The 26,983-nt window shown below is 44.0% G+C and overlaps 1 protein-coding gene across 6 annotated transcripts; it reads right to left on the bottom strand.

The window, feature by feature from the left end:
* Window positions 1-4,977: 4,977 nt before the first annotated feature.
* Window positions 4,978-22,889, bottom strand: aass (aminoadipate-semialdehyde synthase). 6 transcript variants are annotated; one of them, XM_071405547.1, is made up of 24 exons: window positions 22,757-22,889; window positions 21,406-21,639; window positions 20,797-20,973; window positions 20,170-20,254; window positions 19,740-19,807; window positions 19,513-19,659; window positions 19,271-19,349; window positions 18,989-19,116; window positions 18,428-18,576; window positions 18,053-18,175; window positions 17,450-17,561; window positions 16,897-16,956; window positions 16,430-16,497; window positions 14,000-14,121; window positions 13,671-13,800; window positions 13,477-13,587; window positions 13,067-13,175; window positions 12,628-12,768; window positions 12,339-12,506; window positions 12,105-12,200; window positions 11,900-12,015; window positions 8,089-8,177; window positions 7,622-7,798; window positions 4,978-7,456 (listed from the first exon to the last, which is right to left on the bottom strand). In XM_071405547.1, exons 2-24 carry the CDS (start codon window positions 21,622-21,624, stop codon window positions 7,338-7,340), a joined length of 2,793 nt encoding a protein of 930 aa, XP_071261648.1. In that variant the 5' UTR covers window positions 21,625-21,639; window positions 22,757-22,889; the 3' UTR covers window positions 4,978-7,337. The 6 variants fall into 6 exon arrangements, with proteins under 6 accessions (XP_071261648.1, XP_071261651.1, XP_071261650.1 ...); XM_071405550.1 differs by having other exon boundaries at window positions 21,406-21,636; window positions 22,757-22,875; XM_071405549.1 differs by lacking the exon at window positions 22,757-22,889 and adding an exon at window positions 22,527-22,639 and having other exon boundaries at window positions 21,406-21,636.
* Window positions 22,890-26,983: the final 4,094 nt, after the last annotated feature.

Here is a 26,983-nt window from a genome sequence, read left to right as displayed (position 1 = left end):
TGGTACAACCCTTTTCATGACCCCTAGGTGAACCCGACACTGTGATAGGAGAAAACTGAGGATGGATCAATAACATTGTAGTTACTCAACAATTCTAACGCAATTAACAGAGTGAAAAGAAGGAAGCCTGTACAGAATAAAAATATTCCAAAACATGCATCCTATTTGCAACAAGGCACTAAAGTAATACTGCAAAGAATGTGGCAAAGCATTTACAAACTTGTTGGATGCATTTTCTATTTGTTTTGGTTGTGTATCAGATCATTTTGTGACCAATAGAAATTAATGGAAAATAATGTAGTGTCGTTATGAAAGAAAGCCATCTAAATATATACATAATCGTCTTCATTTTAGCACCAACTGTTAGATAAAAAAATGCTCTGATCTTGTAAATTAATAATTAAAACATTGTAAAGCGCATACATCCACTTGGCAGGTTCGGCCCTACAGAAGCCTATAGCTTGGATGGTCCAATTTCATTCACACAGATTGAGGGCATACAATTAGAATTCTGAATAACGGCACTGTTTTTTATAGCCTTCTTCACTGTGGAAAAGGGGCCCCAATACATGTCATGTTGATATGATTTTCAGTTTGCTTCCATGATCGGTTTGACATTTGTCTCCCTTTATAAGGGAATCATCTAAAACAATTGCTATGTGTATTTACAATCCCCTTCTCCAAACGGATTACTCATTTACCTAGGTCTTATAAATAGCTCTTATCCATGTATAAATTACAGTGCATGGAGAATGCCGTTATTTCTATCAGAAAAAATAAAGTAGGATGCTTTTTCCACTTGGAACCGGCAGGTTCGCTCGACCTTATTCATGGTTTCCTCACGCATAAAGATGATGGAATTAAGAGAGAATTAAGGGCTCTATTCATTTAGATCCTTTTTAGCTGAGATCAGCATAGCAGTTGTTTTGGTGGAACTACACTGCTCAAAAAAATAAAGGGAACACTTAAACAACACAATGTAACTCCAAGTCAATCACACTTCTATGAAATCAAACTGTCCACTTAGGAAGCAACACTGATTGACAATAAATTTCACATGCTGTTGTGCAAATGGAATAGACAAAAGGTGGAAATTATAGGCAATTAGCAAGACACCCCCAAAAAAGGAGTGATTCTGCAGGTGGTGACCACAGACCACTTCTCAGTTCCTATGCTTCCTGGCTGATGTTTTGGTCACTTTTGAATGCTGGCGGTGCTCTCACTCTAGTGGTAGCATGAGACGGAGTCTAGAACCCACACAAGTGGCTCAGGTAGTGCAGTTCATCCAGGATGGCACATCAATGCGAGCTGTGGCAAAAAGGTTTGCTGTGTCTGTCAGCGTAGTGTCCAGAGCATGGAGGCGCTACCAGGAGACAGGCCAGTACATCAGGAGACGTGGAGGATGCCGTAGGAGGGCAACAACCCAGCAGCAGGACCGCTACCTCCGCCTTTGTGCAAGGAGGTGCACTGCCAGAGCCCTGCAAAATGACCTCCAGCAGGCCACAAATGTGCATGTGTCTGCTCAAACGGTCAGAAACAGACTCCATGAGGGTGGTATGAGGGCCCGACGTCCACAGGTGGGGGTTGTGCTTACAGCCCAGCACCGTGCAGGACGTTTGGCATTTGCCAGAGAACACCAAGATTGGCAAATTCGCCACTGGCGCCCTGTGCTCTTCACAGATGAAAGCAGGTTCACACTGAGCACATGAGCACATGTGACAGACGTGACAGAGTCTGGAGACGCCGTGGAGAATGTTCTGCTGCCTGCAACATCCTCCAGCATGACCGGTTTGGCGGTGGGTCAGTCATGGTGTGGGGTGGCATTTCTTTGTGGGGCCGCACAGCCCTCCATGTGCTCGCCAGAGGTAGCCTGACTGCCATTAGGTACCGAGATGAGATCCTCAGACCCCTTGTGAGACCATATGCTGACACATGCACATTTGTGGCCTGCTGGAGGTCATTTTGCAGGGCTCTGGCAGTGCACCTCCTTGCACAAAGGCGGAGGTAGCGGTCCTGCTGCTGGGTTGTTGCCCTCCTACGGCCTCCTCCACGTCTCCTGATGTACTGGCCTGTCTCCTGGTAGCGCCTCCATGCTCTGGACACTACGCTGACAGACACAGCAAACCTTTTTGCCACAGCTCGCATTGATGTGCCATCCTGGATGAACTGCACTACCTGAGCCACTTGTGTGGGTTCTAGACTCCGTCTCATGCTACCACTAGAGTGAGAGCACTACCAGCATTCAAAAGTGACCAAAACATCAGCCAGGAAGCATAGGAACTGAGAAGTGGTCTGTGGTCACCACCTGCAGAATCACTCCTTTTTTGGGGGTGTCTTGCTAATTGCCTATAATTTCCACCTTTTGTCTATTCCATTTGCACAACAGCATGTGGAATTTATTGTCAATCAGTGTTGCTTCCTAAGTGGACAGTTTGATTTCATAGAAGTGTGATTGACTTGGAGTTACATTGTGTTGTTTAAGTGTTCCCTTTATTTTTTTGAGCAGTGTATGTTAGAGCTGTCAAATCCAGACGTGACTCTCTGCCTTATACTTAAAGCGGACATTGCCATTGGCTGCACAGAGTCGCTTTAACATCCTTGTTTACAAGTTCGAACACTGGAATGTGATATGTAATCTACACCTCAATTAGCATGATTAGAAATCATCTTTATTTTTGATTTTTCAATTTGAGCATAATTATTTCTATATAGCCTACACTTTCTCATTCTGAACTTCTAACATGAGTGGGGCGGATGTGGCTTCGAGACAATGATCGCAAGAGCAGCTGCTCACCGATTTGGGCTTCAATGCAGTTCCACCTCCAAAACGTCCACTATGCGGATGTCTGCTATCGCCGGTTAACACTTGATCTGATTGAATCTAGGTCTTTGTCAAGGTCAGAATACAGCATATCTGTAGACACACCTCCACCCAACCTGGTCTCAGAGCATTTCTTATTATTCTGTATCTAAATAGGAGACACTCCATTTACATTTCGTATGGTATGTATTAATCTGTGGCTGTCCATCACCCATTGCGTATGATTTGTTACGAATTCCAATTCATAGTATCTGTGAATTTGCAAAAATATACCATATGTTATGGATTCTAGCAAGGTGTTAACGTTAGCTAGCTCGCTAACTTTAGCTAGACTAGTGGTTAGGGTTAAGGTTAGGGTGAGGGGAAGGGTTAGCTACCATGCTAAGTAGTTGAAAAGTTGTCCATGATGAGATTCGTACTCGCAACCTTTAGGTTGCTAGACGTTTGCGTTATATGTCCACCCAGACTAACCAGCCTACATTTGTTTTTGCCTTAATGTAACCATCTGTCTTATGTAACCATACCAAACGTAACATATCATACTAATTTGCATGTCCCGGATTTGTTTACTATGTTATGTCTAGTCTGAGACCGGGCTGCTCCGCCACACCTTCCTTTCTTTGATCTCCACCCCATATGAATAGCGGGTGAATAGCATCCTATTCTCGTGCTTAAATTCAAGGTCAGAATACGGGCTGAGAGAAACATGCATGTAAAGAGAATTACATTCTATTGACGCGTGATCAACTCAAGTCGGAAGTTATTGCGTCCTAACACAGTCCATTTGACCCCATCACATCAGATTAGTAAGCAGTTGTTTGAAATAACACATGATTTCATAGTAAGGCAGCTAGGCTAAACCTTAACAATCAAAAAAAAGGTATGATCTGTCAACAATAATTGAAATATGTAATCTCTCAATAAAAAATACATTACAATATAGAAACAAATATAGTAATGAGAAAATATGAAATGTTGGACTCGTTATGAGTGAATGCAGCTTTCCTTGACACTTCATAAGGAGAAAAAAATTAAAATACAAAAATGTAAACTGGCGTTTCAACCAGATAGTTAATGCTGTCAAAAACTCGAATAATAAGAACTGTCTGCCTAGTTGTTGTGCAAGTCATAAAAGAAAGTGTTTAAAAAATACAATAACTGTCACATGGTGTTCATTGTCTAAACCTTCCCCAAAATATTATCAGGGGGCTTTGTGGTGGGTCTGTATTACCTTGTTGGTTACAGCAAGCAGAGATGACCACGCCATCTAGTTAAATCAACTTTAATGTTGTTCCGCCATTTGCTATGATAGAATGACCTTTCGGCAGGCCCCTGATAAGCCGTTAAACAATATGTGCTGGAAGAAGACAAACGGGTGGCTTGAAGAAACGGATTCATTTTAGACACTGGATTATGGATTCCCGGCGACAGAGATGCGACTCTATGGAGTTATGGAATAATCCCTGTGGAGAATTGGTTATTCCAATTGATTTTCATGTTCTAATCCCGTCTAAGACTCCAAAAGAAATGCGCCTTTCAGGGGAAAATAGGTCAAGTGTCCAGACACCGTCTTGACCAGCAGCTGTATCCATACCTTAATTTGCATTTTTGACTTTTAATAATTGCATGCCCAATTATCCCTGGCTTGGTGGCCTAGTTTTCATGGGCGGGCCCACATTGAATGGAAGGAAAAGCTGATTGTTTATTCAGAGGCTATGAGTTGACTCCGTAATATCCATTGAAACATAATAGATGCATATTTATCAATATCAAAAGGCAATCCTTATTAGTAATTGGTGCCGCATGTCAAGTCAAAGAAAACTCTTTAGAAACCTGACCTAACGCTTATGTTAAGGAAAGCAATTTATCCTAATGAAAATTGGATTTACATTAAGTATTTGTGTTCTTTATTAAACATTTTCCCACAACCATGTAAAGTGTTAGTAAATGACGATTGACCCGTTAAACTTTTGAAATGAAAGGACGTTAAAAGCTGCTCCACAATAATACAGACATGAGCTGAAAATGAACCCCTTATTCAAGATTAAAATGGTTTAGATAAAATATTGAATGCAGCCACAACCTTCCGTGTTCTGTAGGTACTTGAGAATGAATGCCACCATTCAATCAATTTCATCAAAGCCACACGACTTCCACACAAATCACTTTTCCTTTTATTTTTCTATGAAATACACAAAAGGCGGGACAACTGCAAAGGGCTTAATCTTACAAGAAAACCCCAATATATTCTGCCATATTATAATCTCTGAGCAGATATATATACACAAATATAAACTCAGTGGCCAGTTTTAGGTACACCACCCTGTTGAGGCAGTCAGTTACTGTTCGATTGAATGTTAGAATGAGCAAAACAAGTGACCTAAGCAACTTTGAGCATGGTATGGTCGCCGGTGCCAGGCGCGCCGGTTCCAGTATCTTAGAAACGGCCGGCCTCCTGGGTTTTTCATGCAACAGTGTCTAGGGTTTACAGAGAATGGTGCGACAAATCAAAAAACATCCAGTCAGCGGCAGTCCTGTGGGCAAAAACAGCTCGTTGATGAGAGGTTGAAGGAGAATGGCAAAGATCGTGCAAGCTAACAAGCAAGCTATACAAACTAGCAAATAACAGTGGTGTATAGCACCGCATCTCGGAATGCACAACTCGTCAGTCCTTGTCACGGATTGGTATTGCTGCAGACGACCATCACCAACATTGGTCAATTGAGGAGTGGAAAAACATTGCCGGGTCCGACGAATCCCAATTCCTGTTGCGTTACGCTGATGGCAGAGTCAGGATTTGGTCCATGGCCCCATCCTGCCTGGTGTCAACATTAGAGGCTGGTGGCGGTGTACTGGTGTGGGGAATGTTTTCCTGGCACACGTTAGGTCCCTTGCTACCAATTGAGCATCTGACCACCACACCTTGTAGAATCCATTCCCCTGAAAAATTCTGCCTGTTCTGGAGGCAAAATTGGGTCTGACCCGGTACTATATTGTATTTATTGCCTTACCTCCCTACTCTTCTACATTTGCACACACTGTACATAGATGTTTTTATGTTTTATTATATTGTGTTATTGACTGTACTTGTGTAACTCTGTTTTTGTCACACTGCTTTGCTTTATCTTGGGCAGGTCACAGTTGTAAATGACAACTTGTTCTCAACTGGCCTACCTGGTTAAAAAACTTTTTTTTTTTTTTTTTACTGGCCACTGACTATGTATACTTGTATATCTGTATCAATAGAATTACAGATTATATTGACCATTCTAATCTATTTGCTTAAATAGGCATTGATAACAAATAGACATCTCAATCTTACATTTCAACCATGTAATTACGCAGAAACAATGTTGCAGCACTGGAGACCATTTATATCCAATCCAGAAAATAAATACACTTGGATATTTTACTCAACAAATAGTGTTTAAGTTCTTTAACTAGGATTCAACATAAATATTTTTTGTTCTTAAATGTATCTGCACACTATTTAGAATGAATTGTACACAAATACAGTAGATTAATTTAAAACTATTGCCCGAAAATGAGACATGGTAGGTTTTTGGGGGGTTTCAGTATGAGCTATGGTTGACCGGTGATGCAGGTCACTGAGTAAAACATATAGTTTTTAAAAAACGTTCAGAGGCTCTTTGTGAGTTACTACAACTACTTGTTCTTATAAGCAAGCTGTCCAGGCTACGGTATTATATTAGTGCTGTTCACTCACAACTTATTCACTGGTGTTTTTTTGAGCAGGCACTGTACACATTCACTCCTGATATTTCTAGAATCTTGATTGCCTGAGTGTTATCAACAATGAGCAGATAACCAAATCAATATGTAAAGATCAGCAGAACTGTGCAGTAGCTGATCAACATCAGGACAAGCATACGTTATGGTCAAGGAAAGATGAGACGCTTTAGCTTAGAAGGTATGTGCAGATTATAGGATCGTTATGTCATGTAATAACGACACTCAGGGAGTTGTGGTTCTCCAGGTAAAGAATTATACAGCCTTAATTAAAAAGAAGCAAAGTGCTTGGAAACTGTTCACATACAACGTAATGGTTCTATTTGACATGTTGACACAAAGTAGATTGCTTGTTTCAAAAGCATCCAGAAGTCAGGGTGCATCTCAATAGCCAAAACCTGCTTCCCCTCATATCCTGTCCTCCTGAGGATTTCTACCATATTGCCTTCCCCCACCCTGCCTTCTCAGATCAGCACAGATGAAGGACAGGAGGACAAACGGAGAAAGTAACGTGAGACTATTGAGATGCATCCCGTTTCTCTGTGGCCTGGTACCAAGCCACAGATTGGCTGTATTTCCTGTCTGTGTATCACATGGTGTCACGTTAGGACTAAAATAGCTTCCTTCCCTTTATCTGCACTGTTCTGAAAGAATTGAAATGAAGAATAAAAAATGTGGGGTCTTTTTTTGGATCAGTGCAGATGGAGGAGAATGCCAGGAAAGGAAATCTAACACTATTGGGACACTGCCGATGACTCATGAGTTACTACTCTTGGATGGTGCTTTTCGAGGTGAAGTTGAGGCCCTCCTCCTGCAGTCTCTTCAGTGCCGGTCCATAGATGTCCTTAGTCATTGGCACCACCAGTCCCTTCGTACGGATTTCTCCTGCAGATTGAAAGACAGTTCAAACTTACATGTTAGTGTTGTACATTCATCTTTAGCAAAATGACAGGTTCTCTGGTGGTGGAATAAGTGTGTCATACTCAGTAAAGCCTAATCAACAACTCGGGCATAACACCTGCAATAAGAACTCAAGGCTACACTACTGACCGTCCAGCACCATGCGAGCAGCGATGGCTGCAGGGTAGCCCACGGTCTTGGCCATGGCAGAGTAGCCGTTGGGGTCTCCGTAGACCACCAGGCTGATGTGCTTGGTCTCCAGCTCCCCTGTGGAGTGGCGCAGGCCCACGTCGTTCCTCATGATAATCATGTCCCGCTCGCCTTTATCTGAAGGAGAGGATATAGGACACAGAGAGACCGAGAAGGAGAAAGAGGGTTATACTTAAAATAAAATCTTTACTGCCATTTTCTGTATAAAGAGGAATAGAAAGTAGAGAGAAATAATTACTATGGCTGTGTTTACACAGACAGCCCAATTCTAATATTTTTTACACTAATTGGTCTTTTGACCAATCACATTGGATATTTCTCAGAGCTGATGTGATTGGTCAAGAGACCAACTGCAGAAAAAAAAATATCAAAATTGGAGGAGGAAGAAGAAGAATTTCTTCTCTTACCAAAGGAGAGCCTGGCCTCCAAGTGCTTAGCCAGTGACGCCAGCACAGTCTCTGCATGGGGAACAGCCTCCTTACTCAGCATCCCAAACCTGAACACACACACAATTAAGAACTAGATGGCAAAGATATGAGTACAAAGTCCATGCAACTAACCTATCAGGCAGTAAGGCTATACCAATATGCTTATCGAATCCTATATCTACATGAAGTATCTAGGGGACTAGGGGCTGATAAGTATCTAGGGGGGTAAGGGATGTGTAGTATCTAGGGGACTAGGGGCTGATAAGTATCTAGGGGGGTAAGGGATGTGTAGTATCTAGGGGACTAGGGGCTGATAAGTATCTAGGGGAGGGGGGTAAGGGATGTGTAGTATCTAGGGGACTAGGGGCTGATACGTATCTAGGGGAGTAAGGGATGTGTAGTATCTAGGGGACTAGGGGCTGATACGTATCTAGGGGGGTAAGGGATGTGTAGTATCTAGGGGACTAGGGGCTGATACGTATCTAGGGGAGTAAGGGATGTGTAGTATCTAGGGGACTAGGGGCTGATAAGTATCTAGGGGGGTAAGGGATGTGTAGTATCTAGGGGACTAGGGGCTGATAAGTATCTAGGGGGGTAAGGGATGTGTAGTATCTAGGGGACTAGGGGCTGATAAGTATCTAGGGGAGTAAGGGATGTGTAGTATCTAGGGGACTAGGGGCTGATAAGTATCTAGGGGAGTAAGGGATGTGTAGTATCTAGGGGAGTAGGGGCTGATACAGTTGAAGTCAGAAGTTTACATACACTTAGGTTGGAGACATTAAAACTCGTTTCAACCACTCCACACATTTCTTGTTAACAAACTATAGTTTTGGCAAGTCGGTTAGGACATCTACTTCGTGCATGACACAAGTCATTTTTCCAACAATTGTTTACAGACAGATTATTTCACTTTATCACAATTCCAGTGGGTCAGAAGTTTACATACACTAAGTTGACTGCCTAAACAGCTTGGAAAATTCCAGAAAATATCATAGCTTATCAGAAGCTTCTAAAGCCAATTGACATAATTTGAGTCAATTGGAGGTGTACCCGTGGATGTATTTCAAGGCCTACCTTCAAACTCAGTACCTCTTTGCTTGACATCATGGGAAAATCAAAAGAAATCAGCCAAGACCTCAAGAAAAAAGAATTGTATACCTCCACAAGTCTGGTTCATCCTTGGGAGCAATTTCCAAACAACTGAAGGTACCACATTCATCTGTACAAACAATAGTACGCAAGTATAAACACCATGAGACCACTCAGCCGTCATACCGCTCAGGAAGGAGATGCGTTCGGTCTCCTCGAGATGAACATACTTTGGTGCGAAAAGTGCAAATCAATCCCAGAACAACAGCAAAGGACCTTGTGAATATGCTGGAGGAAACAGGTACAAAAGTATCTATATCCACAGTAAAATGAGTCCTATATCGACATAACCTGAAAGGCCGCTCAGCAAGGAAGAAGCCACTGCTCCAAAACCGCCATAAAATAGCCAGACTACGGTTTGCAACTGCACATGGAGACAAAGATAGTACTTTTTGGAGAAATGTCCTCTGGTCTGATGAAACAAAAATTGAACTGTTTGGCCATAATGACCATTGTTATGTTTGGAGGAAAAAGGGGGAGGCTTGCAAGCCGAAGAACACCATCCTAACCGTGAAGCACGGGGGTGGCAGCATCATGTTGTGGGGGTGCTTTGCTACAGGAGGGACTGGTGCACTTCACAAAATAGATGGCAGAATGAGGCAGGAAAATTATGTGGATATATTGAAGGAACATCTCAGGAGAGTCAGGAAGTTAAAGCTTGGTCACAAATGGGTCTTCCAAATGGACAATGACCCCAAGCATACTTCCAAAGTTGTGGGGAAATGGCTTAAGGACAACAATGTCAAGGTATTGGAGTGGCCATCACAAAGCCCTGACCTCAATCCTATAGAAAATGTGTGGGCAGAACTGAAAAAGCATGTGTGAGCAAGGAGGCCTACAAACCTGACTCAGTTACACCAGCTCTGTCAGGAGGAATGGCCCAAAATTCACCCAACATATTCTGGGAAGCTGGTGGAAGGCTACCCGAAACATTTGACCCAAGTTAAACAATTTAAAGTCAATGCTACCAAATACTAATTGAGTGTATGTAAACTTCTGACCCACTGGGAATGTGATGAAATAAATAAAAGCAGAAATAAATCCTTCTCTACTATTACTCTGACATTTCATATTCTTAAAATAAAGTGGTGATCCTAACTGACCTAACACAGGGAATTTTTACTAGAATCAAGTGTCAAGAATTGTGAAAAACTGAGTTTAAATGTATTTGGTTAAGGTGCATGTAAACTTCGACTTCAACTGTAAGTATCTAGGGGGGTAAGGGATGTGTAGTATCTGGGGGGGGTTGGGGGCTGATACTTTTGTATATACAGTGTGTGGACACCCCTTCAAATGAGTGGATTCAGCTATTTCAGCCACACCCGTTGCTGACAGGTGTATAAAAATCGAGCATACTGCCATGCCATCGCCATAGACAAACATTGGCAGTAGAATGGCCTTACTGAAGAGCTCAGTGACTTTCAACGTGGCACCATCATAGAATGCCACCTTTCCAACAAGTCAGTTCGTCAAATTTCTGCCCTGCTAGAGCTGCCCTGTTCAGCTGTAAGCGCTATTACTGTGAAGTGGAAACATCTAGGAGCAACAATGGCTCAGCCGCGAAGTGGTAGACCACACAAGCTCACAGAACGGGATCGGCGAGTGCTGAAGCGCATAGCTCGTAAAAATCAAGCCTAAGATCACCATGCGTTTTGCCAGTGGTGTAAAGCTCAACGCCATTGGACTCTGGAACAGTGGAAACGTGTTCTCTGGAGTGATGAATCACACTTCACCATCTGGCAGTCCGACCGACGAATCTGGGTTTGGTGGATGCTAAGAGAACGCTACCTGCCCCAATGCATAGTGCCAACTGTAAAGTTTGGTGGAGGAGGACTAATGGTCTGGGGCTGTATTTCATGGTTTGGACTAGGCCCTTTAGTTCCAATTGAAGGGAAATCTTAATGCTACAGCATACACTGACATTCTAGACAATTCTGTGCTTCCAACTGTGTGGTAACAGTTTGGGAAGGCCCTTTCCTGTTTCAGCATGACAATGTGCACAAAGCGAGGTCCATACAGAAATGGTTTGTCAAGATCGGTGTCTAAGAACTTTACTGGCCTGTACAGGCTGTACAGGCTTAAACGCCCAACATCAGTGCCCGGCCTCACTATGCTCTTGTGGCTGAATGGAAGCAAGTCCCTGCAGCAATGCTCCAACATCTAGTGGAAAGTCTTCTCAGAAGAGTGGAGGCTGTTATAGCAGCAAAGGGGGAACCAACTCCATATTAATGACCATGATTTTGGAATGAGATGTTCACATACTTTTGGTCATGTAGTGTAAGTATCTAGGGGGGGCGGGGGCGGGGGGGCTGTGTAGTACCTAGGGGATGTGTAGTACAACTACGGGGGTAGGGGCTGTGTAGTACCTAGGGGATGTGTAGTACACCTGGGGGGTGGGGTAGGGGCTGTGTAGTACCTAGGGGATGTGTAGTACACCTATGGGGTAGGGGCTGTGTAGTACCTAGGGGATGTGTAGTACACCTGGGGGGTGGGGTAGGGGCTGTGTAGTACCTAGGGGATGTGTAGTACACCTGGGGGGGGGGGGTCTGTGTAGTACATCTAGGGGGGGGGTAGGGGATGTGTGACAATGTGGATTTCATGCATATACAGTGTATGGCTATGGTTAGGACAAGGGCCTCACCATTTGAGTGTCTCCATTTTGAAGGGGTCTTGGCCGATGCGGTCGTAAACAGCTCCCTCGAAGGCCTTCTCAGAGGTGGAGGGGGGCAGGCCAATCTGGTTACACAGCAGCTCTTTCTGTTGTACAGGGAAAAGACAGAATATGGGTAAAGAACCGGCCAAGAGGCATGAGCTCGTAATAAAGTTGTTATAAGCAGGATTCTTACCCAGGAGACGGGAGCGGAGGTGTGCTTCAGCATGGGGCAGGGGTCAGTGTTGATCAGACCCAGCTTCACAAAGCCACTCATGGCCTCAGAGAAACCCTGGTGGACAAGACACAGAATTTACTGACCACTGAATCAGACAGGAGGAAAGAATAGCAGTGACCCCAATGTTGTTAGCAGCACCATGCTCCAACCAATTAGCACCACATTGTTGTAGAGGTCAGTGGCAGTACCTACCTTGAAGCGGAGTGTTCCTCTGATGAGTGTGTGTGCTGACTCGATGCCGTACTGTTCTGAGTATTTGGTGCTGTCGCGGTTGGGGAAGCCCTCCAGGTTGAAGCCGGGCAGGAAGTCCATGGGAGCCGTGGATTCCATCAGAGTGCCGCCCGCTGGGATGCTCACCACCTGGGAACAGAGGAGGAAGTTACCCCGGAACACTGATCTAAGGTCAGCTTTGCATCACCTGCCCTTATGGTTCAGGTTAAGTTTTTGGGGAGGATATGCTGATGCTAGATGGTCACTGTACCTCGTTGTCCTTGAGGAAGATGGCAGGGCTGATGGTATTGAGGAGGACTCCATATGGACTCCAGCTGAATTTGTAGCGCAGAGGATTGTCTGAGCATTCTGGTGCAGGGAGTCCACCACAGAATGAACTGTATGACTCAATCTAAGGAGACACACATTTTAAAGCCATTTACATAATTTACACATAGACATCTACCCAATGTTGTCCACACGGTCATATTTACATTAAAAAAAATTACAAATCAAAGACACACCGTTTCAATCTGTTGGGCCCGCAATCAATAATGCTGCCAAGGAAACTGACAAGATGCCAGTCACCTCTTTGACATATGCTCAATCATTATGTACAGCCCCACAATCACCCAAACACTTCCTCTCAAAATCACAAATCACTCAAACGTATAGATTCTGTCACAATCTTCCTGACACGTTTCACTTACAGTGCAGCCGTCCGCCTTGGCTTGGTCGATGCACTCCATAGCCAGCATGTGGTCGATGCCAGGGTCCAGGCCCATCTCATTCACTATAGTGATGCCAGCTTCCTCAGCACTGGAAGGAAACACACAGAAAACCCCATTCAGCCACACATGGAGCCAATACACTTGCCTACTAGCTTATCCGGGCTAATGCCATGCCAAGTAATTAGGTCAAGTGTCTTGGTGCCTGCCTGCCTGTAGTTTACATTAAGTCAACTGTGTATCAAATAGCCCAAGGTTAGCATTTAGACAAGATAAAACACATTTTACCATTAAATCTCCACTTCTACATAGATATGTTTTCCCCTAAGCCCACCCCTCTCGCCGTACTTTAAAACCTAGTGGAATCTCTTCCCCATGCACTTCTCTCCTACCTCTGTTGAAGGTCCTTCATGGCTGGACTCAGGTAGCTGGCTGTCACCATGTTTACCTTCTTGTTGATGCAGTGTTTGGCGATCACAGGATGATACCCGTACGGCAGCATACTGAGGGCATAAACAGCACATGTGACAATGACACACTCACCTCAGGTGTGTGTGTGTGTGTGTGTGTGTTTGTGTGTGTGTACCTAATGACTAGGTCATGGTCTTTGACCAGGGACTCTAGATGGCCCTCCTGACTGGTGACATCCAGCATGACAGGGATCGTGTTGGGGTATTTCCCTGCCAGCTCCTCTGCCTGGGTCAACAACACTGATGCTAAAACACAAGAAGACATGAAAACAAAAAAATGGGCCATGGCTTGAGCCCTGAGGCATCCCTTATATTTCATTAAGTAATTGGAGATGTACACACAATAGACTGCATCCAGTTAAACATTTAAATAATGAATTCATCATCAGCTGGGTATTTGTGAATATAGTGGGAATAGTACAACATTTCCTTTTCAGAGGCTTACCAACAGTGATTTGAGTCCCTGGGTCCCGGGTGAGGTACTCAATGACAGGGCCCGACACGTAACCTGAACCCAGTAGTAGCACTCGCTTCATTCCACTCCTCTTCATGATCTTGGCTTGCTCACTGAGGGAAAGTTATACAGAGTGAGCACAGAATAAAGTCATCACAGACAGAGTTTCTTTCTCACACACGCATAATGATTAGCTGAAGCAATCTTGCTCAGAGTTATAACCAGTGATTTGCTTACCAAGCAGAGATGGGGATGTGGGTGGGCAATACAATTAATTTAATATAAATCGTCCACAGTTTTAATTGCATCCTCGTAAGAAATTACTACTTAACAACCAATGGGGGGGGTGACAAAATATTACAGGAGGGAATTTCCCCACCCACATCACCAGGCAAATCACACACTAAAAATGAAAGACTAAGATTTTTTGTAAACCCCAAGCTGATGCACTGTGGTGAAGTATATTAAATCAAAACTAAAATGGGATTCATTCAATGAAATGTATTCACATTTTTTTTAAACAGGGTGATCAGCAAATACTCAACAAAATGTGATTCAAACAGACATGAAATTTTAAATAAAACAGGATGATTCCAATACTGGCCACCATACAGTCCAAAGGTCACCATGGCAGCCTCTATCATACAGTGACCTGCAGAATCCCCCAATACCCCCTCCCCCACAGAATCCCCAGGGAGTTGGCAGGATCCAATCAGCAGCCTCAGCCTAATTGGACGTGACACTGTACATGTGCACAAGAGTACGTAGAGCCGGCATGAGGTCCGGCAAGCCATCCACTGACAATGGAGGGGGTGGCCTCTAATTAAAAAAATAGACGGGGGATTCCCCTCAGGAGCCTATTTGCCTCAAGTTTACATATCTTAAGAGCAATACACAATCAGAGGGATTTGAAGACTTAAGATCCTGAGACATGGCTTGTCTAGAGGTGAAACTGTAAGGTCAACTCATCAACCAAAAACCACTCAAAATGGTATGAAACGGAAGCCTTGCTCTTAGCATCATCGTTATGAAGAAGGGGTTGCCACCATTTCTAGTTGTACTCTCTCTCGCTCCCTCTCCAGGTTGACCATGCTTGAAGAGGCTTGAACGTGGTGGCCTTTGAGTGATCATTTTGAACACAAAGTGCTCATCTGGGTCATGGTTCAGTCAGGGTCAGACAGATGAAGGTTAAAGTAAGTCAGTGTGAAGATAAACCATGAACAAATTATCAGACCAGAGCAAACCATCTTTCTCTAGCTACTCGTTAAGAAAACCTTGAAAAGGGCACAATACATGAATGCAGTAGTCTAAGAAAGCTTCTGAAGAAAAGAGCTACAATGTTTAAGAAAGCAAAGTCTATGTGAAAAGAACAAGGGAGATAAGAGTCCTCTTTTTGCATGCAAGTTTATATTTGATTAGTAAACAAATATTTTGGTTAAAAACATTGAAGTTATTATGATTGATGGTGGAAGATTTTCAAATTTCGCAACAGAGGGAACAATGAACGGAAAAGGGATGATTTTCTTGTTTGCATGCCAAAATGAAGGGACAGGACACTGCATGATGGGACAGAGGGTGGTGGTGTTTTAGAATGAGAAAAGACTTGTCTACCCACGAAAGAGCCCCTCAGTGAGAGAAAACTCCTGCGTCTCAGTAGAAGTGGCGGCAGCGGCGATGGCATGTTAGCCATGCAAGGTGTTAGGGCGGGGGTAGACTGGCACACATCAGCACACCGTGAGCGCACTGTGCAAGGACGGAACAACAAGGTGAGGGTTAGTGGAAACTCCGGCAGACGGCACCTGATGACCTGTAGCGAAATGCCCTGAGTCTGGGGCAAGATAGAGCTTCCCCTGCTGGGTGGAGGACATTATACCCTGAAGCCTGAGCTTGACAATGAGGGAGGGGAAAAGCTACAAATAAGCAGCTATTAAGCACATGTAGTCTATTACTATAATGTGTCTACTATGCTGCTCACTAGGAATGCTATGCTAATGCTCTGCTAATGCTATGTCGTAGACTACAGTTTGTAGCGGATGTCAAATGTGACACCTACTGAATGTTTTACCTGTAAAGGAATCTTTCTTAGATTGGCATCATAACCTCCATGATGTGACAGGCATATTTACCAAAGCAATTTCAGATGTATTTATTGGAAAACACAAAGCCAACAACATGAAGCTTACCAAACTAGCATACAATTGTGCAGAAAATGCCTTCTCAGATCAGTTATTATATAGATAAAAACAATTAAACGGCATTTATGTTAACATTAAAGAAAGCACATTCAAATCTCAAGGGCTTCAACAGTAAAATCTGTTTTGTTATAACAGTCACACTTAAAATCATCCTGAAAACGCACAAAAGATATTTAAACAAGAAAGCCATTCTCAAACCACGAGATATATTGACATGCAATCTTACCTTCGTTCACGAAGATCTTCAATGTATTCAAACTTTGGGGTAAGCTTTCCTTCTGACGTTATCACAGCCTTCAATGGAGGAAAGATGAACAAAAAACTAAAACGTCCAATGTCTTTCAAAATAAATAAAAATGTACAAATATGACATAACTGACAAAAATAAATGTCTGACAAAACAAGTCACTGTCTATTGCGCTACTACAGCACGTCACATGACAACTGTAGTCCAAAAGTCAAATAAAAAAAACATGTATACAGATTGTAAACTCTCCTGAAATCAACATACTTCAGCGTAAAACACACAATGCAGCCTACAACAAGATCTTGGTTAGCTATTATCGCATAGCAGTAACAAATCATTACATAACTAGTTTCATGTAAAGCTGCATCTAGGTTTCAAGTCCATAGCTTTTTCGTTCATGATGCAAAAATGATTGAGTAAGAGGGATGTGTGTGTGTGATACTCACGTCCCTAACTTGAGGTGAGAAGTCCTCTTCTTCAAGGGGTCTGGTGGCATCGGAGGGAAGCTGAGGAAGACAGAACCGGGAAGTACATGTTAATTATGCAAAGAACAGAATTCTCCATAAGCAGCCATCACTGGCTAGCAGTGGCAGCTACAGTGTGGGGTCATCACTAGTTACCACAGCCACAAAGTCTGAATTATGGCTAAACCCTGCCTATTTCTACAATTTCTTCTTAAAATCTGATTTTAAACCTAAACCCAACCCTAACGTAAACCACACTGCTAACCTTATGCCTAACCTTAAATTAAGAACAAAAAAAGCACATTTTTGTTTTCATACATTTTTACAATACAGACCATTTAGATTTTTGTGACAGTGGTAACTAGTGACAAGCACAGTACAGTAATCAGTGGCAGCTACAGTGCGGTAAGCTGGAACGGACAAACTTAACCTGAGATGTGGTTGTGTGTTTGTATGGCTGCATTCCACACTTAGACAACCCTCTCCCCAAACAAACAAACAGAGCAGTGCACCTTACCCCAGCAGCTGGTCTTACCATCTCCCAAATGTAGGGAAAGAGGCGGTCTCCGAAATACTCAGTGGCTTCAATGGGAAGCTGGGCAGGAAGGTTATCAATAGAGCACATGAGGATACCTGTGCCCTCCACGCTGGAAAGACAAAGACACAATCAAAGAAGAGCAGATAATATGCAAAGCCTGGTGGGAGTATGGGTGTTTGTACCAATGACTGTATGTGAATGGACAAAGCCATCGATCACAGGACATTAATTTCTATGTGAAGACTGAATAGTGCATTGAAGCCAAATTAAGTCTGTTAAGATGGCGTTTCATGGAGACCTAACATGCAGTTTGAGCTACTCCAGGAAGGGCTGTTGCAGGCTAGCTCAGTGCTGCCCCCTCTTACTGAGTAACAAGTTGAAGGCTGACCGGGGTACTGCAAGCTGCCATTATATATATGTTCAAGGACATACATCTGGTGTATTAGAAGCAATTATTTGTACCACGATTGTCTTAAAAAAAAAAAGTATTATATTCACACAAAGATTGCCATTTTCCCCTTCACTATAAATGTACCGCGGTCGGCCTTTAACTTCCATGGCTTCAATGAGAGGGGGCAGTCGTTCTCCCCTGGTCTGTACCTGTCGTGGTCTATGTGCTGGTCCGCGTCATACATACAGAAGGGCTTATCGATGGTGGTGCACTCAGTCATGAACTCAATAGAGCCGCCCATGTCGGCAGATATGTCACAGATCGCCAGGAGCCTGAGGAAAAAGAAAGACAGGAAGTAATGAGGGAAGATAAGAAAAGAGGTAGAGTCCATATCAGAGTGTTAATCGGCCAGTCGGATCACGGTGACTGCACTCCACACTCTTTGGATGAGCTCCCGTAGAACGTAAACATTACTGAAGATAAGCATTGACTTTTGACCGCAAACACATATAGCGGGCTTCTGACTGCGATAGTCCCAGTCCTTATCGCAAATCCAATTGCTCAGCTGATTACCTGGAACTTACTTGTGTGGTAGTTCTGGCCATCCCTCCGTAGCGGCGGCGGAGGGCTTGACGTGCGTCAGGAGCCTCTGGGCATCCAGCCGCCTGAGGAGCCGCGGTGTCTGGGGGTCCCAGTAGATGCCGTTGATCAGGCACGTGGTGTAGGGCGCCACCTGAGGCCGGGAGGACAAAAAGCAGGCAGAGTCATTGGCAATGCAATCGTTTCCACTACTTCTCCCACACTGCCACTGCTACCACTATGGCCGCAGCCGCTATGGCTGTTGCCGCCGCTGCTACCACAGCAACCTAAACCAATTCTACCACCACTGACAACTAGTCTTCCACAAATCACCCACTGACCACCCTGTAAGCCACTATAGCCTGTGTTTTGCAATAGGAGAAAATGCTGGCCCCACATGACCCCCCCCCCCTCCCCTACGAGTGCTTAGTGAGCCAATCAGCTCAGACTTCAGAGGACAGAGCAGTCTGGCTGTGTCAAAGGGCTCGCAGCTCCTGGCTGAGCAGCAGGAACAGGTGAACTTACTGAACTGGTTGCGACAGAGGGAAAGGCAGAGGCAGACTCACGCTGGTTCTGAAGTGCGATGTGTACAGTTCCGGGTGATACTCGTACTCCAGGGGGTCATAAACACCATCACTCTTCCTCATCAGGTGGTGGTGACGACTCAGAACGGTGGCGTACACTCGGGACATGTCTGAAACCAGAGAGACGGAGATATAGCAGTGTCACACGGTGAACATTAAACAGAACACATACATTAATATGATCATACATATCCTTTCATGTATATTATATGCATTAAATATAGAATATGCAAATGCACCCCATCAGAAATGGGGATGTAGTACCTCCAGTTTGAGACACGTATTTTAGCTCATGAGGCTCCACGTATTCTACAGGAAGCTCATTGATGATATCTTGTGCACCCTACATTATAGGAGAAAGTAGTTGAAGAGAAGGTATGCATTCCCATGTTGTATAATTCACTTATCACTGACCTTCCTAACACCTTTATGTACTTGTATGAAAGAGGTTGTGTTTGGTGATGGTTTAGTCATAGTTTGTCTTGGGTTACACTAGGTCTACCTACCTTGGAGACGTTGCCTGTGCCGGTGAAGACAAAAGTCACTGGGCCAATGGACTTGGGCATGAGGCCCATGGAGATCTCGTACCCACAATCCCTCACTGCCTGGATGGCCTGGCTGACATTCCTGTAGTTGTGGGCCATACCGATGTGCTGTGACACAGGAAGTGATGTCAGAGGTCCAGTGGAGGAAGCATTGAAATTACATGGAATCCACTGGGTCAAATCCTTACCATAAAAGGAGTGTGGTGTCCTAACGCCAGAAAACGAAGTCCCAAACCATGCAAAATATTGATCATTCCTGTAAGAAAGAACATAGGAAAAGGGAAACAAAGTAGGAACACTGCTTTGATAATAGATGTTGGACAAAAGGGCATTTGAAAATAAGGATACGTACTGGAAAAATTAGTACATTCAGCTAGTGTTTATATTTTATTATTTACAATGGTGCCCTGAGGACAATTCTAAATGTAGATTTACCTAGATCAGTACGGACTAGTGGAACCTCAAGAGTTAATCATCTCTGAGAACAGATTTGGTGTGTAAACAACGCAAAAGCATGAGGCCAAATAAATTGAGGTGTTTCACACTATCTGTGGAATTAGAAACACATCGGGTGACTGACTGTCACCTGTATTCTTGGTTTGTAGGACAAAAGTATACCTGCAACGCCAGCCCACTGTCCGAATGCCACGATACGGAAGCCATTGGCGTCGACCATCTTCTCATAGTCGATGAGACGCACTTCCTAGAAAGACCAGAGGATGTGAATAAACTAGTGCTGGGAATTGCCAGGGACCTCACGATACGATCACCATACTTAGGTGCCGATACGATATGTATTGCGTTTCGATACTGTGATTTTATTGCGATTCGATGTTCCAAACATATTGCTCACCATATGTCTACTGCAGAGGGACAAGAGACACAAGTTTTGATCAGTCATGGAAATAAAAAAAGTGCTGAAAACAAATTGGCTCCCTATGTATAAAAGAAGATGGAGAACAAGCTATAAAAAAGGATGTTTTGGTGCAGGTACAGACAACAAGCGCAAAAATGATATTGCAATATTTTCAAAACCATAAGCTATACCGTCAAAAATAATCTCCCGATATGTAACTGCATAAATTCCCCCCTCATCACTATGAATGGATGAGGCACAGCAGGTGCATCCAAACCATAATGTGAACATGCTTTTTGTTTAGGCTAGGGAGCAATACCCATTGACACAGAACGACTGTCTGACTCTCAGTTTAAGGTCGTACTTCGATAGAGCAACAACGGCCCTACCTTTTTGAGCAGGTCATCCAGTAGACCCATGTTAGCTTCCTGTGCTTTGATGGTGTGAGAGAAGAAGGCGTAGGTCTTTCTGGGATAAAGTTTCTCCTCCGGAGGCCTCTTGACGCCAATGATCAACGAGGCCTCGGAAATGTCCTCGGAAATGATGGCGCCCGCTTTCTCATAATACTGAAATGAAACATACAAAAAGGTCAAAATCATTTATTAGCTAGTTCAGAAGACCTTTTCCAATGCCAGTTGCCAACTCCTAACCAAATTGTTACATTTGTCATTCAATATACTGTTTTGTTTTATTCAGTTGAGTAAAAGTTCATACAGCAGTCCTCTGATAAAGTCCAAGACTTTTATTTTAACCTTAATTTCTAACAATAATATGTTACATGTTGTTTACTAGACATTGGGGAGGTCCTCCTATAGTAACCAGAGACACATCACATAAACCTCATTTATAGATCACATTGTGCAGTTTTTTCTCCTATTTTTGCTGAACACAGGCCTCCTTTGATCTCCAGCCATTGACTGTGTGCATGTTTATTCAACGGCAGTGATCTCCAGCCATTGGATGTGTGTATGTTTTACCCAACAACAGTGATCACTCACATTCTCATGGATGGCTCTTCGGTTGGAAGGCTGGACGAGGACCTTGTGGCCAGCATGGACGATCTCTTTAACGTGGCGAGGAGCCAGGGGCGCCCGTCTCTCCCACACGTTGATGTCCTCACGCCGGATGGCCATGACGCTCTTGTGATGCTCATAGCGACTCTGGCCACAGAGGCAGCTCCTCGTCCCTCTAGCCTGGTGTCTTAGGAGTCGCAACATGGCTATACCCCACTGCTTTAGACAAGAGCGAGAGGGACGAGCCAGTCAAATATTCAGTGATAAATTATCTGACACAAAATTATCAGACAAAGTATGACATTCACTGCATCCAAATAGAGGAGAGCTTCAAACAGAGGCCATGTAAAATGTCTGGTTTAGTCTGCTAGGAAGCAGGTTGCACAACAGCCATCGGAAACGCCTGGTTTAGTTCGGAAAGGCTAGAAGATTTTAACGACAGCAACACACACACACACACACACACTCCTACAAGATGGTTGTACTTGCAATGCTGATTGAATACTCTGTCACCCATCAAATAATTCGTCTGATTTCTGCAAGGCACCTTAATTAACCACATTACATGATCTTTCAAAAGGTTTGATTGATAGATTAGACAATTACACAGGCCTATAGACAGCCACCTCACCCCTGAGGGATATGAAATTAGCAGACTGCACTTTTTGAATAAGTAACCTACAGTAGGCTAGCCCACCAGAGGAGAAACCTAAAGGACACAAATCAATAATCTAGCAAGCCAACACTACCGGCAGACAACATGGAGAGATAACGTTAGCTATTACAATTTCAATTGCACGATAGGAGCCAAAACACACTAAAATGATAGACATGGATTTTCGGATGTGTAATGAGCACTAAAACCTTATCAAAACGATATATTTATATCGTCAACAGGCCTATCGGCTCAGCACTCTCATCGGCAAAATGTCCATAAGCACATTTAGACTAATGGCATCGGGTCGAACTCGACTGATAGTTCGCTAAACTAAGTAAAAGGTATTGGATACTGTAGTAAACATCGTGAGACAAACTACACATAGCATATTTACTCACCTCGAATAGTCGAGGAAAGTGTAAACAAATGGCAAGTATATCTAACCCACCTTTCTATAACTAGCTAACAGTTACTTTCGCAAACAGATGTCCGATATGCAATGTGGCGGAAGTCTTTCTAGGTGCACAAAGGTAGCCTACAGTGTCGTTCAGAGGTGACAGGAATATGGCGTGGATGGGATACACAGCACAGTGAATATTGCGATGTAGGCTGTGGCCTGCGGAATTCGTAGATATATATAAATCAGATAAGGTTATAATGACAGTGGCCATGCCTTACCAGTCAGTGTAATGGATGATATGCGAGGGGAGGGGAGGGGGTAACTGCTGAATTTCCCCAGGTTGCTCCCACCAATCCCATCGCAACGCAAAGGATCGGCCTCTTGTCCTTGTACTTAACTTCTTCTTCGGTGGGGTTTATCGGCGGTTGGCATCCAATGTTACGGTGCATTACCGTCACCTACTGTACTGGAGTGTGGGCCAGAGACAGGGAGAAACTAAATCCTACCTGCCAGCCCCGTTGCTCTTAAAAAAGATAACAAAATATTTGAGACTATATCTAATGACGTTCTACTCAATATACTGTAGCAACCCACAGAGAGCAGCTGTTATTTGGGGAGAGGAGCACTGCAAGTTTAAGACCATGCTTAGCCATTGTTCCCTCTCTTACGTTTGGTATTAACAAGAGATGGTCACTGTTGTTTTATATTGTGATCCTTGATTTATTTGGTGTAGGCAATGGCCAAACAGTAGCCTGTATTGAGTTGGGTTAATAAACCGGGAATTCATAAACTCAATCCTCTGTCTGGACATTTGTTAATTTATGATCTAGCCAGGTCATTACAATACTCTTTAAACTAATTTCCTGTATCCCCTTCTCCCTCACTAGATCTCAGCCTCTCTCTTTCCTTCTGATACTGCCCACACTGTAGCAATACAGTACATGCTGCACGGTCTCTGTTTCCTGGCAATAATCACAATTTCCTGTTGGATGCTTTCCTTTCAAATTTAAGGACTTATTCAACTGGCTGTGTCCCACCCTTAATCTTGTAAAAATAGCCTCCTCTCTTCTGTCCCTTCCTGCCATCCTCCCTGACTTTTCTCTGTACTTGAAATATATGCCTGCCCTTAGTATCTCTATTACACTGCTCCTGCCCTCTCTGCACCATCACTGTCCATATCAGTATTTTTGCCTCTGCCTTGCTCATTGAAACTACAACATCAACATCCCCACTTCTAAGTGCTTGTTTAGCAAGTACATCAACTGTCTCGTTCCTCTCCACCCCCACATGGGCTGGGACCCAAATAAATCTTATCTGTGTACCCATCTGTCTAATCCTGGCATGGGTTTGTAGCACCTCATAAAGCAGGTCCTGTCTGCTACGTGACCTAAAGGACTGGAGACTCATCAACACTGCACATGAATCAGAGCAAATAACTACTCTGTCTGGCTTGACTTCCTCCATCCACTGCAAGGCCAACAGTATGGCCATCAGCTCTGCTGTATTTACAGCCAGATGATCTGCTGTATATACAGTGGGGAGAACAAGTATTTGATACACTGCCAATTTTGCAGGTTTTCCTACTTACAAAACATGTAGAGGTCTGTAATTTTTATCATAGGTACACTTCAACTGTGAGAGACGGAATCTAAAACAAAAATCCAGAAAATCACATTGTATGATTTTTAAGTAATTAATTTGCATTTTATTGCATGACATAAGTATTTGATCACCTACCAACCAGTAAGAATTCCGGCTCTCACAGACCTGTTAGTTTTTCTTTAAGAAGCCCTCCTGTTCTCCACTCATTACCTGTATTAACTGCACCTGTTTGAACTCGTTACCTGTAAAAAAGACACCTGTCCACACACTCAATCAAACAGACTCCAACCTCTCCACAATGGCCAAGACCAGAGAGCTGTGTAAGGACATCAGGGATAAAATTGTAGACCTGCACAAGGCTGGGATGGGCTACAGGACAATAGGCAAGCAGCTTGGTGAGAAGGCAACAACTGTTGGCGCAATTATTAGAAAATGGAAGAAGTTCAAGATGACGGTCAATCACCCTCGGTCTGGGGCTTCATGCAAGATCTCACCTCGTGGGGCATCAATGATCATGAGGAAGGTGAGGGATTAGCCCAGAACTACACGGCAGGACCTGGTCAATGACCTGAAGAGAGCTGGGACCACAGTCTCAAAGTAAACCATTAGTAACACACTACGCCGTCATGGATTAAAATCCTGCAGTGCACGCAAGGTCCCCCTGCTCAAGCCAGCGCATGTCCAGGCCCGTCTGAAAATTGCCAATGACCATCTGGATGATCCAGAGGAGGAATGGGAGAAGGTCATGTGGTCTGATGAGACAAAAATAGAGCTTTTTGGTCTAAACTCCACTCGCCGTGTTTGGAGGAAGAAGAAGGATGAGTACAACCCCAAGAACACCATCCCAACCGTGAAGCCTGGACGTGGAAACATCATTCTTTGGGGATGCTTTTCTGCAAAGGGGACAGGACGACTGCACCGTATTGAGGGGAGGATGGATGGGGCCATGTATCGCGAGATCTTGGCCAACAACCTCCTTCCCTCAGTAAAAGCATTGAAGATGGGTCGTGGCTGGGTCTTCCAGCATGACAACAACCCGAAACACACAGCCAGGGCAACTAAGGAGTGGCTCCGTAAGAAGCATCTCAAGGTCCTGGAGTGGCCTAGCCAGTCTCCAGACCTGAACCCAATAGAAAATCTTTGGAGGGAGCTGAAAGTCCGTATTGCCCAGCGACAGCCCCGAAACCTGAAGGATCTGGAGAAGATCTGTATGGAGGAGTGGGCCAAAATCCCTGCTGCAGTGTGTGCAAACCTGGTCAAGAACTACAGGAAACGTATGATCTCTGTAATTGCAAACAAAGGCTTCTGTACCAAATATTAAGTTCTGCTTTTCGGATGTATCAAATACTTATGTCATGCAATAAAATGCAAATTAATTACTTAAAAATCATACAATGTGATTTTCTGGATTTTTGTTTTAGATTCCGCCTCTCACAGTTGAAGTGTACCTATGATAAAAATTACAGACCTCTACATGCTTTGTAAGTAGGAAAACCTGCAAAATTGGCAGTGTATCAAATACTTGTTCTCCCCACTGTATATCGTGCACTACAAATGCTGACCCAGTACGTCCTTGGATCTTTTGAACCATCTGTGTAAATGGCCACAAAATCCTGATACCCAGTATCCAGACATATCTTAAACAAATCAGATGGATCAACACCCTCCCTGTCTTTCTGTAGTCTCTCCATCACTTCTAGATCAACTACTGGAGGCGGGAGTAGCCATAGTGGGTTCACAGGAATAGCTATCATTAGACTTAACTCCCTTCCATACAGTCCCATCTCCTTCGCTTGGGAATTACCCACCCACCCAAAGCTTGTGTTCTGTCTTCGGTCATGTTCCCAGCATGCCTGTAAAATCTATTTTTCAGGAAGAGACACCCCATGTCCCTGTAGGTTGACCCAATAATTAATTGCCAGCTGCTGTCTCCTAATCTGCAATGGCATATCCCCCATCTCCACCTGTAGTGCAGCCACTGGGGACATCCGAAACACCCCACTATATATTCGGAGTCCTTGTCCCTGTATGACATTTAGCCTTTCCAATGATGTCCGGGCTGCCGAACCATACGCTATAATGCCATAATCTATTACAGATCAGATCAATGCAACATACATGGTCCTCATTGAGGAACGCCCAGCCCCCCACTCCTTCCTCGTCAGACAGGATCAATGCAACATACATGGTCCTCATTGAGGAACGCCCAGCCCCCCACTCCTTCCTCGTCAGACAGGATCAATGCAACATACATGGTCCTCAATGAGGAACGCCCAGCCCCCCACTCCTTCCCCGTCAGACAGCGCATCACATTTAGCACCTTCTTAGACTTTCCCACCCCTCTCTCAATGTGTTCTGCCCAGGTTAGTCTAGTGTCAAAGTATACCCCAAGGAACCTGAAGGCCACAACCTCTCCAAGTTTCTCCCATATAACCTCAAGCATACCTCTTCTCCCACCTTCCTCCTGGTAAAGAACACTGTCTGAGTTTTCTCTACAGAGAACCTGAATCCCCACCGCTCTACCTCATCAATTGCTTCCTGTACCTTCCTGACTATGTATGGCACATTTCTTCCATAAGGGCCCATCATCTGCAAATAACAACCTCCCAATATCGGTATGTAACCTGAAAGTAAACATCATTGATCATGATTGAGAACAACAGAGGACTAATAACGCTCCCCTGTGGTATGCCATTATCCACCAGGTAGCTGCTTGACAGAGACTTCCCCACCCTCACCTGGATAGACCTTCCAAACAGGAAATCTTTTATCCAGTTGTATGTTCTTCCTCCTACCCCGATAATATCAAGCTTGATTAACAATCCCTCCTTCCACATCATACACCTTCTCCACATCAAAAAAGACAGCTACAACAGTCTCATTCTTCACCTGAGCGTCCTGAC

This window comes from Salvelinus alpinus, chromosome 6, assembly GCF_045679555.1.
Source record: "Salvelinus alpinus chromosome 6, SLU_Salpinus.1, whole genome shotgun sequence".
Classification (NCBI taxonomy): Eukaryota; Metazoa; Chordata; class Actinopteri; order Salmoniformes; family Salmonidae; genus Salvelinus; species Salvelinus alpinus.
This window is presented reverse-complemented; position numbering and strand designations above follow the sequence as displayed.